This window comes from Aythya fuligula, chromosome 4, assembly GCF_009819795.1.
Source record: "Aythya fuligula isolate bAytFul2 chromosome 4, bAytFul2.pri, whole genome shotgun sequence".
In the NCBI taxonomy this organism is placed as follows: Eukaryota; Metazoa; Chordata; class Aves; order Anseriformes; family Anatidae; genus Aythya; species Aythya fuligula.
In genome coordinates, this window is record NC_045562.1 from 4,790,419 (window position 1) to 4,809,710 (window position 19,292).

At 36.9% G+C, this 19,292-nt stretch overlaps 1 protein-coding gene across 1 annotated transcript in view; it reads left to right on the forward strand.

Moving 5' to 3' along the window:
* Positions 1–19,292, forward strand: part of COL25A1 (collagen type XXV alpha 1 chain) — a 299,392-nt gene that overhangs the window by 258,826 nt on the left and 21,274 nt on the right. The window contains exons 19-28 of the mRNA XM_032186190.1: positions 6,707–6,769; positions 7,558–7,626; positions 8,529–8,573; positions 10,581–10,625; positions 11,158–11,235; positions 13,722–13,745; positions 15,175–15,219; positions 16,925–16,969; positions 17,238–17,318; positions 18,106–18,168. Coding sequence (XP_032042081.1) covers positions 6,707–6,769; positions 7,558–7,626; positions 8,529–8,573; positions 10,581–10,625; positions 11,158–11,235; positions 13,722–13,745; positions 15,175–15,219; positions 16,925–16,969; positions 17,238–17,318; positions 18,106–18,168 — 558 coding nt within the window. The remainder of the gene's footprint in view (positions 1–6,706; positions 6,770–7,557; positions 7,627–8,528; positions 8,574–10,580; positions 10,626–11,157; positions 11,236–13,721; positions 13,746–15,174; positions 15,220–16,924; positions 16,970–17,237; positions 17,319–18,105; positions 18,169–19,292) is intronic.

Here is a 19,292-nt window from a genome sequence, read left to right on the forward strand (position 1 = left end):
CCATTTTTATCTTTTTGTACTTCAGACTGACTTAACTGGCACTGTAGCTGTTTTCAGTAGAACCTTGGATAAGTATGTGGGAATATTCTTGGATAAGAATATGGAATTTGATTTTTTTTTTTTTTATGAAAACAAAAGCGGTTCTTATTTTTATTTGTTCTGTACTTTAATGAATGAATGAATTTATTTATTTATTTTTACTTCTTCATATGCAAAGAGCTCATCCTTTGACTTTCCTAATTCCATGGGAAGACTGCAGAACTTGCTACTCCATAGAACTTTTTTTTTTTTTTTTTTTTTTTTTTTTAAGTTCTAGTAGAATTGATACTCCTTTCATCCAGTGGCTTCTGATACAAAAGAAGACTTCCAGAGAAAAAGAAAGACAGAATTTTGAAGCTGGGTGCATAGAAGTTTGTCTCCTAAAGCCATTTAAACTCTTAAGAAAAGAAAGTGACTGTGTTGTTGAAGCTCAAGTGTTCTTGCTTTTCCTTTCAGCATCTGGTAGCAAAATGAAATCTAAAGTAAATGTCCGTTTCAGATGTTTAATTTTGGGGTCAATGCCATTCACCACACAGATAAAAGTTCTTCAAACTTCCCTTTTACCCCAGGAGTTTCTAGGAAGTCTGAGCTTCCCTAATGTTTAGGGGTTTATTTCATTTTCTTTTTGTAGAGGATCTGTATTTCTATTCTTCTTCCTGTTTTTCTTCATTGTCAATGAATGTTACCACGAAACCTTATGCCTCTCTTTCCATTATTTCTGGGGCTTAGTCTTGCTTAGTCTTCAATTCATTTTATCTTATAGATTGCCATAATCAGAACCTTCTAGCCTGAATGTGGGAGCTGGAAGAGGCCAATTGACCTTGTGATAGCCATTTCTGAATCCTAGGAGTGGAGATGTACTGAACACGTTAATTACAGCAGTTGAAAATTGTGGGAATTCTACTGGAAACTCAGCTCTATTGAAAATACCCTGATATGTACTTTCCTTAGCTGATACATATATTGAAATATTCAAATGTCAACTAATTTCCAGCCTTCCATCACTCATATAAAATGTTCTCAAGAGTGGGTTGTATGAGTAGAAAAAACAACGTGCAGGACAAACAATGTTGGTTAAATACTGAAAAGTGGAATGTAATGATGCATGCTTTGGGTAAAAATGGGAAAGAGCCTAAAAATAGGATTTAGTACCTGCACTTGGAAGCCTGGCTTTCAAAGGTAGCTCCATGCATGGGTAGATTTATTTTTTGGGGGAAAAAAAAAAAAAAAAAAAAGATACAGTTGTGCCACTAACTTTGAGTATTTATTTTCCAGAGTGGAACTGTATATAAGAATATGTATTTGTATGCAAGTAGCTACACATCTAGCATTGTTCACTCCGGTTTCTGTATGATGTGGCAGTAATCGCTTGCATAGGGTAGACATGTAATTTTCCAGACTTAATTACGAGAATCAAGGCCAGAAAATGAAATCATTAACATTGGATGGTATGCATGTGTCAGGAGTATTTACTTGGGCATTCTTTGGGATATATGCAGTTCTTATTAATCCATCAGAAACTATATCCTCCAAATCATGAAAGCTCTTATTTTCTTTCTTGGAAAAGTCTAAACATAAGTAACTGAAATACAGGATGCTATTTGCCCTAAAGTTATTACTAGTTGTAAGATTAAGCTTGTAAAGATCTATTTCACGGGATCTGCTTTATTATATAGTTCAATTTTTCTTTCTGCTTACAAAAAATCAATCCAAATCCAAAGTTTGAATGCAACTGAATAATCTGAAAGCCCTATATTTTGTTGCATTTGGAAATAAAGTATTTTATCAGGCACAACATTATTTCTGCACTTCAAATATACAATTTTAGTTGGTCAGAAATGATTGCACACAATAAAGTTCTTTACTTTTAATAGCAGCAACAAATAATTCCTTAGACTTGTAATCTAACTTTTTTCTAAAGAAAACAGTTTGGGGCCAGACTCTAATAATTTAGCAGATCAGTCATCGCAAAGAATTAAAAATGAGGTGCTCATTACAACAAGTGTTTTTATTCTAATCCTCAAAAGTAGGTACCATGCTGACTTGAATTATAATTAGCCTTTAAGTAGGAAGTCCTTGATATGACTAATGCATGCAGAATTAATCAGACTTATTGCTGTAGAATTATTCCCTTAGTGCCCTTCCAAAGCAGCATATGTTCCAAGCAGGCAGAACTTAAAAACGATGAGAAAATTAGGCTCACTAAAAAGCAATAAATGTCATACAAAGTAGGGTTAGTTGTGAAGCTTCAAGGTTTTAGACAGGTTTTAAGGTAGTACATTGTGCTTCTTTAAATGAATCATAAAGGCTAAACATGCATTTGGAAATTCAAAACGAGAATTGTTTCTCTAAGTTTAGAGTGTGTAAAGATATTGTTTCAAATGTGACGAGTGAGGCAGACAACCTGCTTAACTGGCCATTTCTTGAGCCAATTCTGAGTTGGTATGAAAAGCACTAACAAAGACATTACAAACTGGAGTTGTTTTTTTATCAGATTTCCTTTTACCTTGCTCATTTCCTTCTTATGAACAGAATACTGTAGTCCTCCTGAGAGTGAAGTTCCCATGGACTTGAGGCTATATATAAGTCCCTCTAATGCCCTGTTCAGTGAGCAAGTATAAGGTGCTGTTCTCTGTCTAAAGCAGGCTGAGCTTCTGAGGCTTTGCTTCACTAGAACTGAGTGCCCCCGATTCCCTGAGCAGATGCAGGCAGGGCATGAGCAAGTACAGCTCCATTGACTGCTGTGGGCTTGCACCTCTGAAAGACTTCTGAGAATTTAGCCCTCACTCTTCTCCTGAGTGAGAATGTTGCAGTATTTTGATTGGATGGCAACCTCAGAAACCTCAAGTCTGAGGGCAACAGAGGGCAATTTCTGGAAAAGCAACAAAGGCAATAGTGAACCAAATCCAACCTATTCCAACTTTGTGCTGGTTCTCTAAATTGCCTTGGATTTGGGTTTTTGGGTGTTTTTTCTTTTTTTTTTTTTTGATAGCTCTTATCCTGTATATCTTCAACTTTGTAGGATTCTTTCAGTAGCATTAGACAGGGAATGGGCATCATACTGGTATTTTCAAACATGAGTAGTCAGGATGACATTTACGACAACTGTACCTTGGTCTGTTGAAGTGAGTAAAGTGAGGAACCTTCCATCCATGTCAGTATACGTAAGTGTCTAACCTTGCATTTCAAGGACTGGAAGTGGACAGGGCCTGTCTGTGAGTACAGTTTCAAATAAGTTCATTGCTTGTGTCTCAGCTGTGCAGTGGAGGCTGAGTACAGCATTAGATCTATGTTGCTTATAAGCATTTGTCAAGTAAGTGGTGTTTGAAAAAGCAATTAGCATGGCAAGTAGAATTTTAATTTTTGCACCTTTTTGAACAAAAGTTCAAGTTTTAGCCAATTACAGGTTCTGTAAAAATTAAGACAGTGACAGTGAGCCACGTGTCATGAGAGGGTCAACCTCTGATATCGAAGCTAGCCTGTGCCTCAGCCCCTAAAAGCTTTGATCATCATGAAACAACCAGTTATGAATACGTCTAGATAATAATCCCCATAAAAAATGACTATCCTCTGAAGTAAATTACAAGGTATTTTTTTGCTGTTAATTCTGACGGAGCTCGCATTAAGCTAGGTGCACAGCATGCCATTACAGGGCCCTTTTCTACTTTAGACATTTTATGATTAGAAGTGAAATTAACTTTAAGAAGGTTTGTGAAAAGCAGCATATAATTTGTTGTCCATAATGTATTTCTACATTTGACAAATATTTTAGAGTGCAAATGAGCTCAGAGGTAGGCTCTTAGTCTGTTAAAATATTAACATCTCAAGCCATTAAGATTTGTTCCTTCCTAAATGATAACAAATCACTCCTCTGTAAAATGGAAGCAATTCACAAGCTTGTAGATTTATTTTATTGAATACCAAGTTGCCCGTGCTGTACGATTGCAAATTGCTCCAAGCTCTCACAGTAGGTGAAGTTTAAATGCTGAGATTCATCTTGTTGACTTCCTGTGCAATGTGGTGGTTTCTAAGTTGTTATTTCATAACTGTGCCGAAGGGTTAAACTAAAATGCATGAGGAGTCATCACTTGCTTTTTATACAGCTGTCAAACTGTATTTCACATAGGGGAATTCCAAAAACTCCTGTCATAACCTACCTGTTTAACTTTTCTCTTCCAGTTGTTGTGTTCCCTGTCCCTGTTTTAGCTGGCAAAGAAGCTTGTAGGAGATTCCTACCAGATAAAATTTTGGTTTTATTAGAAGAATCTGTAGTGACATGTTTAGTAAAGTGTTGTAAAACTTGGTTACTCTGGTTCCCTGCTTTCCTTTCAGTGCTTCACAACTGTTTAAAGCTAATTCAGAGTTCATTTAAGCAAGAGACTTGCGATCAGGAGATGCCAGAGCTAGAATGATGTCAAATCCAAGTGCAGTCCCAAGTAGGCTTTTATTCACACTTTCTTGCAGCTATGGGCCAGCTTACTTGGAAATGTCATATATTTAAAATGAAAAAACCCTTAGTCCTAGATTTCCTAACTTCGATTTCCTCTATGGCTCAAACATCATGTCTGTGTGCTGGACTAATCAGGACAGTCTTTCAGTTTCCGTTCCGTTACAGTGACATAAGCATGCCTTACTGAGAGGAAATTTTTTTTCCTTACATTTCACACTTCAATGGCAGTGCTAATCTTAACAGAAGGAGAAGTGCATGTTTTTTCTTAATGTAAGTCCTACCTACAGCAGTTTGGTTTGTGTGTGATAAGAACACACCGTGGGATGATGTTCAACTCAGCATCCATTGTAACCCCCACGTCTTTCTCAGAAGAGCTGCTGCTCTGCCAGTCAGTTCCTACTCTTTACTGACACACTAGTTATTCCATTCCACATTTGATAATGTTTTAAAGTTGTGTCATGTAAGATCTGTACTCTAGTTATGCTACTTAAGCTGCCAGCTTCTTTCATTATGAATTCCACTTGCTATTGCAAAGCACCTTTTTCTGTGCATCAACTTCTGAATAACACTTTAAGCCTTATCACTGAAAAGACTGAACTGCATAGTCACTGCATGTTTCTTCTGCCTGAAGTCATAAATAGTTGGCCAAGAAATGAGCCCTGGTAAAATCAGTATTAAAGCAACCTGGAGCTGCTGAGCACCTTCTTATTCTAAAATAAATGGTTGCAGCTACTTTCTTCACCATTTACTGATGTTAAAGCACTTCTGTATGAAATGGCAACCTTTTGTTGCTCTTGCTGGTGTGCACTGATACAAACGTTTATATAAACTGTAGTTTTTTTTTCTAATGCCATCAAAAATGTGCTTCTCTTTGACATGTTTGTCTCAGTTTATTCCTTTGTTATTATACAGCAGTGCTGAACCATGTCCAGCTAGAACTTCATGTTAGAAAGTGTTATTTAGTTATATTTTTGATTTTTCTAAATTAAGGCCACTGAGTGCTTCTTACGGTCCTCAATATAGCCACAGGAAAAATTTCTCTGGTTTGCTAGGGACTTTCTTTGCTTAAGCTGTTAATGATGGATTGCTGATAAGAGCGCATATGAACGTGCAAGAACACTTGCTAACCTGCTCACTCACTGCAGTGTATCTGTATTTCTATGCAGGCGAAGAGGTGAAGACAAATGTTATCCAACTGCTTATATTTACTGTCTCCATATGTTGTCAGTAATTATATCAATACAGGATTATGACACATCCGTCTTTTTAGCTATCTAAAGAGGCATTTGATGGGTATTTTGTAGTCATTAAATTCAAGTATAATGTTAAGATGCTTGTAAATAAATCTTTATTAATTTAGTTATACTACTGTTTTACTTCTTTTTTTTTTTTTTTTTAATTTACAATAGCTCATGGGTAAATCTTTTCCTTGATTTAAATTTATTTGACAAAATTAGATCGCAGGAAACCTTGTACAGGAGAGTTTGTGAATGGAAACATATGGCTTATTAATCTTCCACTGTTCCTCTTCAGCCATGGAGATAGCTTAAAACAAAACAAAACAAAAAAATAATTTACTCCCCTGCTTAATGCTGCATGTGCTGCAACTCAGCTTGACTCCTGCTATTTGTCTGTTATGTACGTAAAAATTAATGGGCAGGAAGGGGGCAGGACAGAGAGGGAATAAGGAGCTGTGGCTCTTTCCCACCTGTTCTCAGCCAGAGAATTTGTCTGGATGTGGAGAACTGTGAAATACTTTACTGTCAGAATAAGGAGGGAGAATGCCACGGTGATGCATCATATTTTGATCTGCTTTTTTTGGGGATAATGCAGCTAACAACCTCCTTTGAAAACGCATTGCAACAGTACCATCTGGCCTCTCTGTTTGTCATTACTCTGTCATCCCATCACCCCGTCTGCCCAACCATTCTCTACCTCATAAAACATGACTGAAATGAACTGTCCTTAACCTCATAAAAAAACTACGTGTGACACTTCTGCTTCATTTGTGTTTCATATGCCGTATGATGGCTTGCTATAAGAATTTATGCTGATGAAAGTTGCCCATATTGAAAGTATGTCTGTATAACTATTGCATCACAGCAGGAGAGCTGTAAGCAATACAGGGAAAATACTATCCAAAAGAAAATTGTGTTACTGTAACTATGCACTGCTAAATAAATAATCTAACATACCTCTCATGCTGTGCTTTTAAAGGGTGAACCGGGTTTCATTGGTCCACAAGGAGAACCTGGGTTGCCAGGGCTGCCAGGAACAAAGGTAAGGGTAGTTGGTCAGTGCTCTGGTACAAAGCCCTTAGAGCCAGAGTCAAATTCAACTTTGTTAGCTTGTATTAGAGGCTGAGATTGTGCTAATGGTGTGAAAATCTTTTATCCAAAAATGAATAAAGTACTTAGAATCCATTTTTGTAAATGGACAGGAAATCTAAAGTTCAGTTTAAAATATGCTACTACAGTGCCTGGAAATGTGGAAAGTTATAGTTCATGGACCTGTGCTATGAAACACACATCTTTGTAGTGATGCCCTCAAACAATGCAAAAGCGTGTTCTACAACCATTCGTAATTTAAGTTCATCAGTTGCCTTTTTTAATATTAGCATCCCAGAATTCATTTGTTCAAGAGGTAGAATATGCCTGTATGAAGAAACTGTATTTTCATAACCCTTTTTAGGAAAAAGGCTTAAATGCGCATGCAGATATTAGAACTTTGATAGCACAAATCGGACTTGAAAGTACTGGTACATTAAAAAGGGATATTTTTTCATACTTCTTGCAGGTTTTTTAAGCCACTATGTGGCAAAGTTAGAGCACTGTGAGTCCTAAAAATAACCTATGTTAGGTATGGTAGTTTGGGAATTCAGAAAAGCGCTGTTCTTTTACATTTGAGATTACTGGGTTTACCCAGTGGAGAGTTCCCCAACTCATTGAAAGTTGTAGATGAGCTCAAAAATGTTTTCTTCTGATGGTTTGGTTTCTTTGACCATGCTGACTTAGTTCTGTGTGAAAACTGCTCATTATTTTCTGATGTATGTGTATCTTTTTCCACAGGGTGACAGAGGAGAGGCAGGCCCACCTGGGAAAGGTGAGCGGGGTGAACCTGGACTTCCTGGACTAAAGGTCAGTCTGATTTTATATTGGAAATATTTTGTTAGGTTTACACCTACAAACTCATCTTTTTATACCAAAAAACAGAATGAAAAATTGGTGAATGAGCTTTTAAATAAAAATAATGTCAAATGCACTAGTCCAGAATGCAGTGGCAGTTTTGTGTTCACAGCTGTGGAAGTGCAGCTTAAATGGACTCTTGTTTGGTCTACAAATAATGACACTACCAGTGTACATTGTCATGGAGTTGGCCAAGTTATTATCAGCAAAAGTCCCACCCTTCAAGTCCCTAACTTTCAGCATCAAAGTTTGAACTCTTTGACCATTGTAGCTATTAATTGCAGAGAAAATCCATTTTGCATGCTGTTTTCTAGTTCTGTAAAAAAGAGATCTTTCTAACTACTTTTTAGGGTTTCCTTACTATTTTCCACTGAGCCAATACCATCAGTTTTCCTGTCCTAATACATTTTGAGCACACTAAGGCAGATTCTGTGCTTCTTGGCCAGCCAATTTGTATTCATCTGAACTGCTGGGAAAAGAAATAGTGATAATACTTTATTTTAATGTACTTATTTCAGGATAATTAAGTATCTTCTCTACTATTCAGCTATCATTTTTCAGAAGCTATGGAATGACATAGGTCCTTCCTGCAAAACGATTGTTAATGATATCTACTAATGCCAGTACTACTTTTCATATGGAAGGATGGAATCTGTGGCCTCTGCATGCTGGTGTTAAATAATATATTACTCTGGGTGCTGTGAAATTTGGTGCCTTTAGAGGCTTGTGATCCTGATCATATGAAATGGGGTGGTTTTGCTGTTCCATACTAAGTCATTACTAATTTCTTTTTCTCTGCACTCCCATTCCTCTATCACTTTTCTCCTGTCCATTTCCCTTCTTCCCTCGAACAGGGGAAAACAGGTGAACCTGGATCTAGGGGCCCGAAAGGGTCAAAGGTCAGTAGTAACAAAACTGTCTTACCTGTAGTGATTAACACAATGATATTTATGATAGTTTATAATGTTTCACAGGAACTTAATTTATCTCTTTAAAAGAAACTGTAGCAGATTCTGCAGTGTTCTTTATAAATAAAACCTTCTGACTTTCCATTTTAGCTAGTAGAATTGAACCCTCTGTATCTCAAACACTGATTCTAGTTTTTCTTGTTATTATAATATCTATTTCACTCTGTTCTGCTTTTCCCAATGCCACTTGGTTTCTCTCTGTATAACTCATGTGGGATAGTTCGCCCATGTGCCAACTTCTATGTCTGTGGAGACTCAATTGGTTTTTGCAATAATTTTGTGGATCCAAACTTTGGTGGGTTAAGAATGAGTGATATTCCAAGGACTTTAGGCTGAAGTAGGCTGACCAGTAAGTGCTACAAAGGCAAGTTTTGTGGGTTACATTACTGTTTTAACTATTTAACCAAAGCTGTTTTTATTACTATTATTATTATTTCTATTTTATGTCTATCTACTTATCCATCCATCCACTTATCCCTATATACAGTGGATTCACACATATGTAGAGAGAAAATATGTCTCTATAATATTTCATATGCTATGCAAATTCTGTGCTCACTGGAGAATCTTCTGTGTTATATTGTGAAGGCAAAGCAAAATGAAAACAGATTTATTTAGGTGGTTCTTGAGTCTAATGTCAGAATGAAGATGATAAGACAATATTGTAGGCTGGTAGGATACTGGTTGCAGTACTTGAAAGGCCCTTGAATAACAGCCCATTCACAGTGCTTAAGGATATGATTAAGTACGTGTCCCACCAAAAAGACATCTTGGTAAATTGAAGGAGCTGATGAGGGGATTAACACTTCAGAGTGAAAGCAGAAGAGTAAATCAGGCTCTCACTGGCCTTCAGTTCCTGGGCACTTCCCAAATGCTTCAGAAATAGATATCTCTTCTAATTTTCATTTTATCGAAAAGGCCTAACTGTCTTGAAAATTGGGACCAGAGAAATCAACCTAGTAGTTGAGAACTTCATTTTTGAGCAACACCAATGACTCATTTACTAGATATTGCGAAGGCAACAATGAAAGGAAAGGCAGATGGCACAAACTTGTTTATGTCCTGCCACCAGCCTCCTCCTCCACTTATTCTTTCATTACCCCATGAAAGTTTTGTTTTCTGATTTTGTTTATTGCCACTGGTGAATTAATCATTCTTCCCTAACTTCATACCAGTCTTTTATACATTTTAACAGGAACAAGAATGCACTATTTAGCCAAATTCATTTTGAGTAATATACAAATTTAAGAACCTTCTTATAAAAGTGTCTGTGAAGTGAAATAAATCGTAGTCAATGGATGCTGGGTTATGAATGCAAGCATATTTTAAATCCTCTACATCACTTGAAACATATTACTAACAGGCAGGAGGAAAAAGCTGCGTGCAAGATGGTAAAGATCTTACACCTGTCACAGTGAGGGAGTAAAGGGACTCTAATGCTGACAGTAACGTGTTTGTAGGGGAGGCAAGGACTTGGACCAGGGAAGTTCAGAAACTTAGTGGAGTCATGATCACAGAAACACAAGTTAGTGCACTTTGAAACACACCTTTGAAGAAGTTGCTGGGTACTTTCAGACTTCAGATAGTGATTTTATTTCTCTAGCTTTTTTTATTAAAGCTTTTGATAATAGTGCAATAAAGATAGAGAAGTTACATTAATTATGTAATTGGTATCTGTCTTTTATTGAGTCTTTGGTATTTCTTATTCCATACCACTACAGCACACAATAACAACTCACGTAGAACCAAGTACATTGTTGTCCAGCTTGTTACTTACACAGATTTTTTAAGGAATTTCTGTAGTAATTAAGATTTGCATTCTATTAATAATTAGAGGCATTTAAACTTGAAAATTAAAGAGAAACATATTTAGAAGGGAATAACTACCTAATATTCTGTCAGACATCATATCTGTTCTCAAATATCCCTTTTACATAGGGTGATACCGGTGACAGAGGTGACACAGGATTTCCAGGTCCAAGGGTAAGTCTACTTCTCATTTCAGCTCTTTGTGCTCTTAAATTCAGTCTACACCATGAACTGAAATTGTAGCAGCAACCCCAGTTAATCTGGTGAAATTAGCCACTTGATTCTGGTTGAAGGTGTGTTGCTAACTGGCCTTTAATATGAGTTACAGTCCTTACTACTGTTTGAAGCAGTGCGCTGTTCACAGTTCATGGGCAGGATGTTACATGCCAGATGTTCTGACATAGTTCACAGCCAATACAAAACTGGTGTGTTGGAACTGCTTCAGCGTTTAACCATAGGGGTTTCATTTACTTACTTTCCCACAGCAGCACAATTCATTTAGTGACCTGTATGTTTATTTTTTTAATTGTTTTTCTTTAAAAATAATCTTTAGTTTAATGCTAACTTTTGTGGTTTGTAGTAATATGTTGTAAATACAGCAAAATTGCAGTGCAGAATAATCAAGCTAAAGCATGCATCAGCAGTTAAGTGTGTAGAGTAGTCTTTGGCAGGTGTCTCAAAAAATATTATGGAAAATATATTACAGGGGCCACCTGGACAGAAGGGTGATCAAGGTGCAACAGAGATAATTGATTATAATGGCAATATTCATGAAGCTCTTCAGGTATGTAAACCTAACAATGCCAGAATGGCTTAGACTGATCTGGCAAAAAGCAGTTTGACATCATTGTATTTCTTTTCTGTGTAAGCAATGAGAACAATTTCTTCCCCAAAGATTTGCTGAGTTTATTAATTAGGGGTCTCTTTCTATATTTGGAAACTGGAGTTGCTGTTTGGTGTAAGACAAACTGTTTCCTTGATACAATTTAGCTGAGTGAATTAGTTGCATTTCCCATAGAGTGTATTGACATCATCTAATGAGGATAAAGCTGATTCATTGCTGGATGTGGTGCTTAGTGCTGAAATCATGCAATAAACCACATACATAGGTTCAACAGAAGCATCTGCTTTTTAGTTCAAGCAGTGTAATATTGACATTTCTTTTTTTTCTCTTTTACCTTCTCCTCTTCCTATAAAATGCAAACAGCAGAATATTTGAGATTTGGAAAGCATGTCACATGGCTCCATTAGCAAGCTGTGGATTCAATCAGCAACTTGAGTATGTTAAATAGACTAAGCACCAGTCTTGCCATTTGTGCATTTCTAGAAAACCTGTTTTGACTGGTGTGCACAAAAGTGTGGAGGATTAAAGTGGGGTTACAAAGAGAGTGAATGAGTGTTTGCATAAAAGCAAAGTGTCAAGGTGACATATGTCATTGCAGTCAAGGTGATTTACATTGTGGTATAGTCAGATGCAAATTCTTTGCAGTATAACTCCACCAAAATGAATGGGTTTGCTTATGTGCAATTGAAGACAGAATTTGGCTCATTGTGCATCTGATCATTTTCTCACTAAATCCTCTGAACTCTTTTTTTCTTGCATTTACTTGGTGGGAGTAAATAGATATCTGGCCAGTCATTTGGTTTTCAAGACTCTTTTGAAAATAAAAAAATCTCACTGCCTTTAGTAAAATCTAAAAACCTGTATGTTGTTGAGGATAAGCCCACGCTTTCATTGTGAGTGGAGTCTATGGGGAAGTCAACACAGGCATGTTCTGAGGCTCTGCATTATACCCATCTCATTTGGTTTACTCTTCAGGGAATTCAAACACACAACTCTCAGTCCTTTAAACCATTCTCTGAGTTAGATTCCTGAAGTAGTTTGAAATTAATGTTGCATATTATCAGGTAGATTTACCAGAGATGTTAGCCCCCGTATCTCCTGTGTTCTGTCTTTATATCTTCACACTGGAATCAATGTTACTCTCCTGTGCTGTGTAAGAGCACCTCAGAAAAGCTGCAGCACATAAAGAAGTCTTAATAAGGGACTAAAGCCTATTGCAGTGGTTGAAACAGATTAGGAGGCCCTTATCCTGTTGTAAATCATTTCAAATGTCATCACCTTCTGATCCAGGGCAACAAATAATTGATATTGATGGCAATGTCTGTGCAAGGATGGTGTAAGTAAGATTATAGAGGATCAGTTGACAATGTGCTTGCCAAATCCACCTCAGTCCTTTCAAATGGCAGGCACCCATTCCTAAGTCTCCTGGTGCCAAATTCTTAAGGGCTCTGAGATTTGCAGCTTCTCCCATAGAAGGTAATGAGCACTTACAGTGCTCAGCAGTGAACTCTGACCTTGCGCAGAATTTGTCCTGCTGATTTAAGAAGTTCACAAGAGATTGCAAGATCTGGGCTGTCTACATTTTTTTAGAGTTTAGCAATAAATCATCAAGCAGCCTAAGAGCTTCAGAACAATTTAGTTACTCTGCCTTGTGCCTCCTGCTCAATTTCCTGTGTCAGTGCAGAATAAGACATCTGAGTCCATCAGCACTGAAAATCATGATCTTAAAATTATCTTCACAGTTTGAACAAGACCCCTGCTGAGTGCATGTGGCTTTCACTTGGAGGGCCAGTTACAAAATGTGTCTCAATTGAAATTGCTCTTCGGGGCTATTCTTCAGAATTTCCTAAGGCAAAAGGCAGTATCTGCAAGAGTTTAGCCTTTGTAGGAACTGCAGGATCAGATACTTCAGATATTAAAATCTGAGTGTGCTGATGAAAATGAGCTTGGCTGTGTGAACATGCTAACATTGCTAGTTGCAATGTTTATTTTAGGTTTTCATATGTACATAAACTGAATTTTTCACTGTTTTTAAATTTCTTCATATATTTCCATAAATATATTGAAATGCAAAATATATTTTATTAAGGCCATCTGTTAACAGATTTTTTTCCTTAGTGTTTAAAAATCTTTTGGAAGACTCTTTGTATGATTTTACTGTTTAGTCATCACTTATTTGATCTCCTGAATTTTGCAGAAATCTACAATCTTCATGTATGTAAAATCCTGTTTCCCATAGAGTCCAAACAATTAGTACAACACTGAGAGTTAAACGTAACATGGCTTTACTCTTATTTTCTGGAGACATGATGTCTCCTGAGATGCAGCATAGGTTTTGTAGAGATAATAATTGTAATAGGCAGAACTATTTATATACTTGTTCAACTCTGGTAACGATGTCTCTTGTTAATACATTTTACCAACAGAGGATTGCCACCCTCACTGTCACGGTAATTCCTATTGCATGACTTAATGTGTTGTAGAACATCTCCTTTATGTCATAGCATGTTCATAATTCTGCCAGTTCAGGACATGTCTTCATTGGATGTTGACCCAGCTCATCATGACATGAATTTATTTTCTCAGTGTTCCCCTGTCAGAGAGTACATTGTTGAAAGCCCTTCAACAATGGACCCAGTTCTGCTCCTGATGAATTAATGGCAAAACTTCAGTTAACATGAGAGACCAGGAAAATAAAGAGCACACTATTCCTGTAGATATACATCTAGGCAGATTAACTGCTTTGGACTTCTTGGTGTATGTTCTCATCTCTGTGTGTCTGCATAGGGGTCCAGCAAAAACAAGAAGTAGGATTTGAGTGCCAAATGATTTTCTCTTATCCACCTTATTTTCAGGGTAGAAATAAAGATCTTTTAGATTGGATTGGGAACAAACTTTTTGTGGGAGCTTTCAGACCAGATGCAAATTATTTTATGAAAAATATCCATCTCAGGAAACTGTAAGTCAAGCTAAGTACAAAGCCCAAATATGGGGAATTGTCTCGTCCCATGTTATTGGAACTCAGAAATAAATATAATTTTTTCAGTACCTGTACCCTGAATCTGCAGAGGATTCCAGTTCCAGTGCTGTTACCCCAGACAGTTTTCTATGGGAGGTTTAGCCATACTAGGCCAGAAGCAACTTCTGAAAATCCTGACACCAAGAGATGCTTATAATATTTCAGGTTCAGCCTTCCCTTAAAGCTCCAAACTTGGTATAAACAAATAATTTCCTTCTTTCTGTTTCAAGCTTTTCTTTGTAAGATATCTGTTAGTCTTATTTTCCCATCTGTACAAATACTCTGTGTTAATGGAGGGTTTTTTTTAATTTTTTATTTCTTAAGAAAAAATAATAATAAAAAAAAATCCTCTGTGCGTCATCCGGGTCATCCTGATATTGTATCCATGGCCTTAGACAGAAATTAAAGAAATGGTTGCAGCTTACTCTATAGCAATTTCCTGAAGCACTGAGAATCCACCAAAACACTTGGCATATTTTAACAGAATCCTCTTTGCAATCAGTAGAAGATTTCTCCTGACTTTGGATTGTATTGTATTAGGGCATTAATGTTGTTAAATGTGGCTGAAGTGAATTTTGATCTCCCTGCCACTAAAAGGAGCTTTGCCATTTCATCAGTGGGGGCAGCAGGACTTTATTATAAAATATGAAGTACACTGTTATTTTAATAGTTTCAAGTAGTACCCCCCTGTTGAGAGTTGCCATAGATTAACAACTTGTTCATAGCTTCATAGTCTTGGTTCCCCTGTGTGATCTAACCCATGTTGTTAAGGTACCTATATTAACGTTCAGCCTGCGTTTACATGCCAAGCCTTTCAGCAATTTATTTATAAGTTAACAGGCTTACATGTTTCTTTTTAGGGCCCACCAGGACCACCAGGACCCCAAGGGCTGCAAGGTCCAAAGGTGATCTTCTTTATTTTACCCACTGTATTTTAAGAGTGGAGGTATTTTCTATTTCTCTCACTGATTTGTGCACACATGTACCTGGAGCTTTCCAGTATAGTATACTTACCTGTAATTTTTTAGAATATGGCAGGCTTCAAACTTTGCACCTTGGCAAATTGAAATGTAGCCTTCCAGAGCAGGTGCTTTGATTTGTTGCCACACACAGATGCTCAGCTGAGAATCAGCAAAATTAATTAGTACTGAAACAGGGCAGAAGCATCTTTCCTCTGGATCTGCACTAAGGCTGATCCGCAGGACTTTTGCTGCAGAGTACCCTGTGTATTTGCAAAAAATAGCCACACAACCAGCCAGTCTCTCCTGCACATTGCTTCTGCCTGGGTGGGAAGGAGTTAGGCAGGCAAAATGGTGTGTGCAAGGAGCTGCTTGACCACACTACAAGCGCATGTAAATGCAGCTTTTATATTACAGGGGTGCCCACCCAAATAAACACAATATTTTCTAATCTCAGTAAAAATTAAAACATGCACATGTGGGCAGGAGCCTGGCTGCAAATCCAAGCCTGCTAACCCCACCTGGCTGAGGCTGTGCGTAGTACCAGAACTGTTAGTGAGCAGCCCACACAGAGACAATGAATACCATATGCTGCACTGTTCTATAAAATTTAATAAATTTGCCTACACTTTAAAAAAAAAAAGAAAGAAAGAAAAAGAAAAACACCACACAAGTGTTGCAAACAGTGCAACCCTTATATTGATTTTACATTAGATTGGATAATTCTCCTATTTCTTAAATTCTGAGTTTATCATTTCTTCTGTCAGTGGCGCTAAGCTCTTCCAATAGCAGACACGTTACTTCAAAAACAATAATATTGATTTGAATTTTATGCTTTATCCATGGTATCAGGTAGAAATACATCACATTATACATGTTAATTGTTCTGAGAAATCATAAGAAACCAGATCCTTTCTTCTACATGAAAACTGGTAATGGAATACACAGTTAAGTGTGCAGGAATGGATTTCTACATCAGGCTGTACACAGCACAAAGCATTTCTGCAGCCCAGAGTGTGCTGTAAAACACGGAGGAGTTGAACTGGGGCATATGCTGTCTTCCTTCATCTGGATGATCATTCCCATTCAAAATTAATGACATAAAGCAGAATTCAAACTTACAGGAGTTTGTTTCCAATATTATAATCTATCCCCATCAATATAAGTTGCTGCCTTGGAGGACGCTATTCAGGGACCAGTGCAAAGGGCAATGTTGTGAATGTGAACTCCTTCCCTGGGTGATTTATATGAGCAGGGAAAGACCACATTAAGTATCTTCCAGCCTTACATATATCAAGGACCATGATTCCATATTTATTTCAGTAACTGACAAAGTTCCCACTGTATTGAGTTTTCTTCAGCAGCCTCCTGGGGTTTCTTCTTTTTTCTTTCTTTCTTGTATATTTTTCTGATCTTTATACAACCCCAAGTTTATGTACGGGCCTAATCAGCAGGGCTATTTATTCAATGTCATATACAGGTATTGCATATATGGTGTTCTCTGGTTTTGTTGTTGTTAATTATGACTATTATTGACTATCTAATGACTATCAGACATTATTGATTAATTTAGTTAATTTAGCACTGTTGGTTCAATTAATGTCTTGGATAATCAGGGAATAATATTTCAATTCCATTTTGCCTTTTGCAGGGTGAACCAGGATCCCCAGGAGTTCCAGGAGTTGATGGGGAGCAGGTAAACTACCTAGAGTGGTTCATGTGAGCAACCATGGCATATTTCAGGGGATTATTTCTTTGATCCCAAATTGTAGCTTAGATTACATAATCTTATGATCATTATCATGTTGCTGCATAACCTGTGGTCGCCTAATGGTTGTGTTGCTACATATTAATAACAAAGTCCAACTCACAAAATTATTTATCCTGCTTGTTAGGATCAAAACTAGTATTCTATCAATGTATCTGTTTTTACAAATAACGTGCTGAATAAATATGTATTTTAGGGTCTTAAAGGATCAAAAGGAGATATGGGTGAACCTGGAATGCCTGGAGAAAAGGGAGGAATTGGACTTCCTGGCTTGCCAGTGAGTGAAAAAAAATAATAATAATTTTGGCTAAAATACTTGTATTTTGAATCTCTTCCACTATCATGAACTTAAAACAGTGCTGACAAATTGAAAATTAGGAGAGAAGGCACAGGGAAGGTAAATTCTGAGATTGTTCTGCATCTATCCTAGGAGGAGGTGTAACATTTTCAGAAATTCTTTCTATTTATGGTCAAAAAAATACTGCTCTGGAAAGACGGAAATTAGTTGGCATGCAGATCAGATTTGCATCTCTCTTTTAATAGTTGTAATATATAAGACAACTTGGGCAAATGTAGATTTGGTAAAGTTCAGGAGAAAGGAGCTGTTTTGAACACTTGTCAGGATGAATTTCAGATGAATTGTCAGGAATTTTAAATTGAGGAGAGAGAGAAAATACATAAATATTCATAAGCTGTATTATTCTTCTATGTACATATATACAAATGAAATTTCTCATTAAAAATAAAAACAGTTCCAAAAACATATCCATCATTAGTACAATATATCATGAATTGAGTGCAACTGAAGGACTTCTCAAAAATACCTTGCCACAACTGATATTACAACTATTATAAAAGCATACCTTTACATTTGTTAACAGTTATTACTGGAGACATCAAAATTGGGAAAAACAACAACAACAACAAGAAAAACACAACTATACATGTGTTGTAGTATTATTTCCATAAAGTTAAGATTTTATTAAACTAATTATCATTTCTATATGGGTTACTAATAAGATTAAAACTGTTTATAAATGCTGTTTTTTTAAATGGTTTTGTAGGGAGCCAATGGTATGAAAGGTGAAAAAGGAGACGCTGGTTTGCCTGGTGCCCAAGGCCCTTCAGTAAGTCTCAGTGTATTGTTGCAGTGGACATAATAATCCAGAAATGGTTCTCTAGCCTTTAAATCTGAATAACTTTTCATATTCAAGGCTGATCTTTCCTGATATTCTTGACGGTTCCCGTGCTTGAAATTTCACAATATTTTTGTTTGTTATGTAGAGTCCCTGCTCTTTTCAAAATAAAAGGACTTCTGGTCATAGAGCTAAATAGGGTTTAAGAAAGATTTAGTTCTTTTCAGTTCTATTCCCTCATTATAAACAATAGTCCTGCTCAGTTCAGTGAATGCCTCCTGGTTCTGTAATCAAAGATAAATGCTTTGCAAGATAAGAAAAAGAGATATATCTACTAAAAACAAAAAGCAAATCTATCTCAACACCTTGTATTCTGTGGACCTAAGAAAGTCCAGTGAGAACTAGACTAGACTGGCTTCAGTGATGTCAGGAGGAATGTGACATGCAACCCAAGATAAAAACTTTCTTGATATCACTGGCCACAGTATCAAATCGTCAGAGGGGGAAGTTCTGATCTTGCAGATATCTGTGCCTAATTTTCTGCACACTTCCTGCATAATTTTCTGTATAATTTAAATGGAATTAATACACCTGTTAAAATGTGTTGTTGTTCTGTGCTTGTCCACTTGTGAGTAACTTTATTCACATATGTAAATTTTCCCGGACCAGCTATCTTGATTTTCAAAGCATTGTGAAGGCATTTAAAACAAATAACAAACAAATTAAAACAATACCTTTGTGATATGAATGAGTAACATTATCAGAGCACAGTAAGTTAACTACCTTGTCTATGGTGACATGCACTGAGTATTTGGAAACATAGCTCTGAGGAATGAAAGAGGTTACTCTCCGTCATCAAAATACACTGGGAACCCTGAATCTTCTCAGTGTCTGAGTCTCCTTCTCTGAAATGAAAAATAATCTGTTACAAATTAAATCGCTAACTCATGCACCTTGTTCTGCTTGATTTCTCTCAAAAGAAGGCCTTCCATTTTCAGGAGACTTCACTGACAGTAGAACTATCAGTGACACTCTGTCTTACATTTGAAAGCTTCTTTTGTCGTAACTATTATTGCAAGCAGTCTGTGGAGCAGAGGGGCTGAGCATCAGACTGG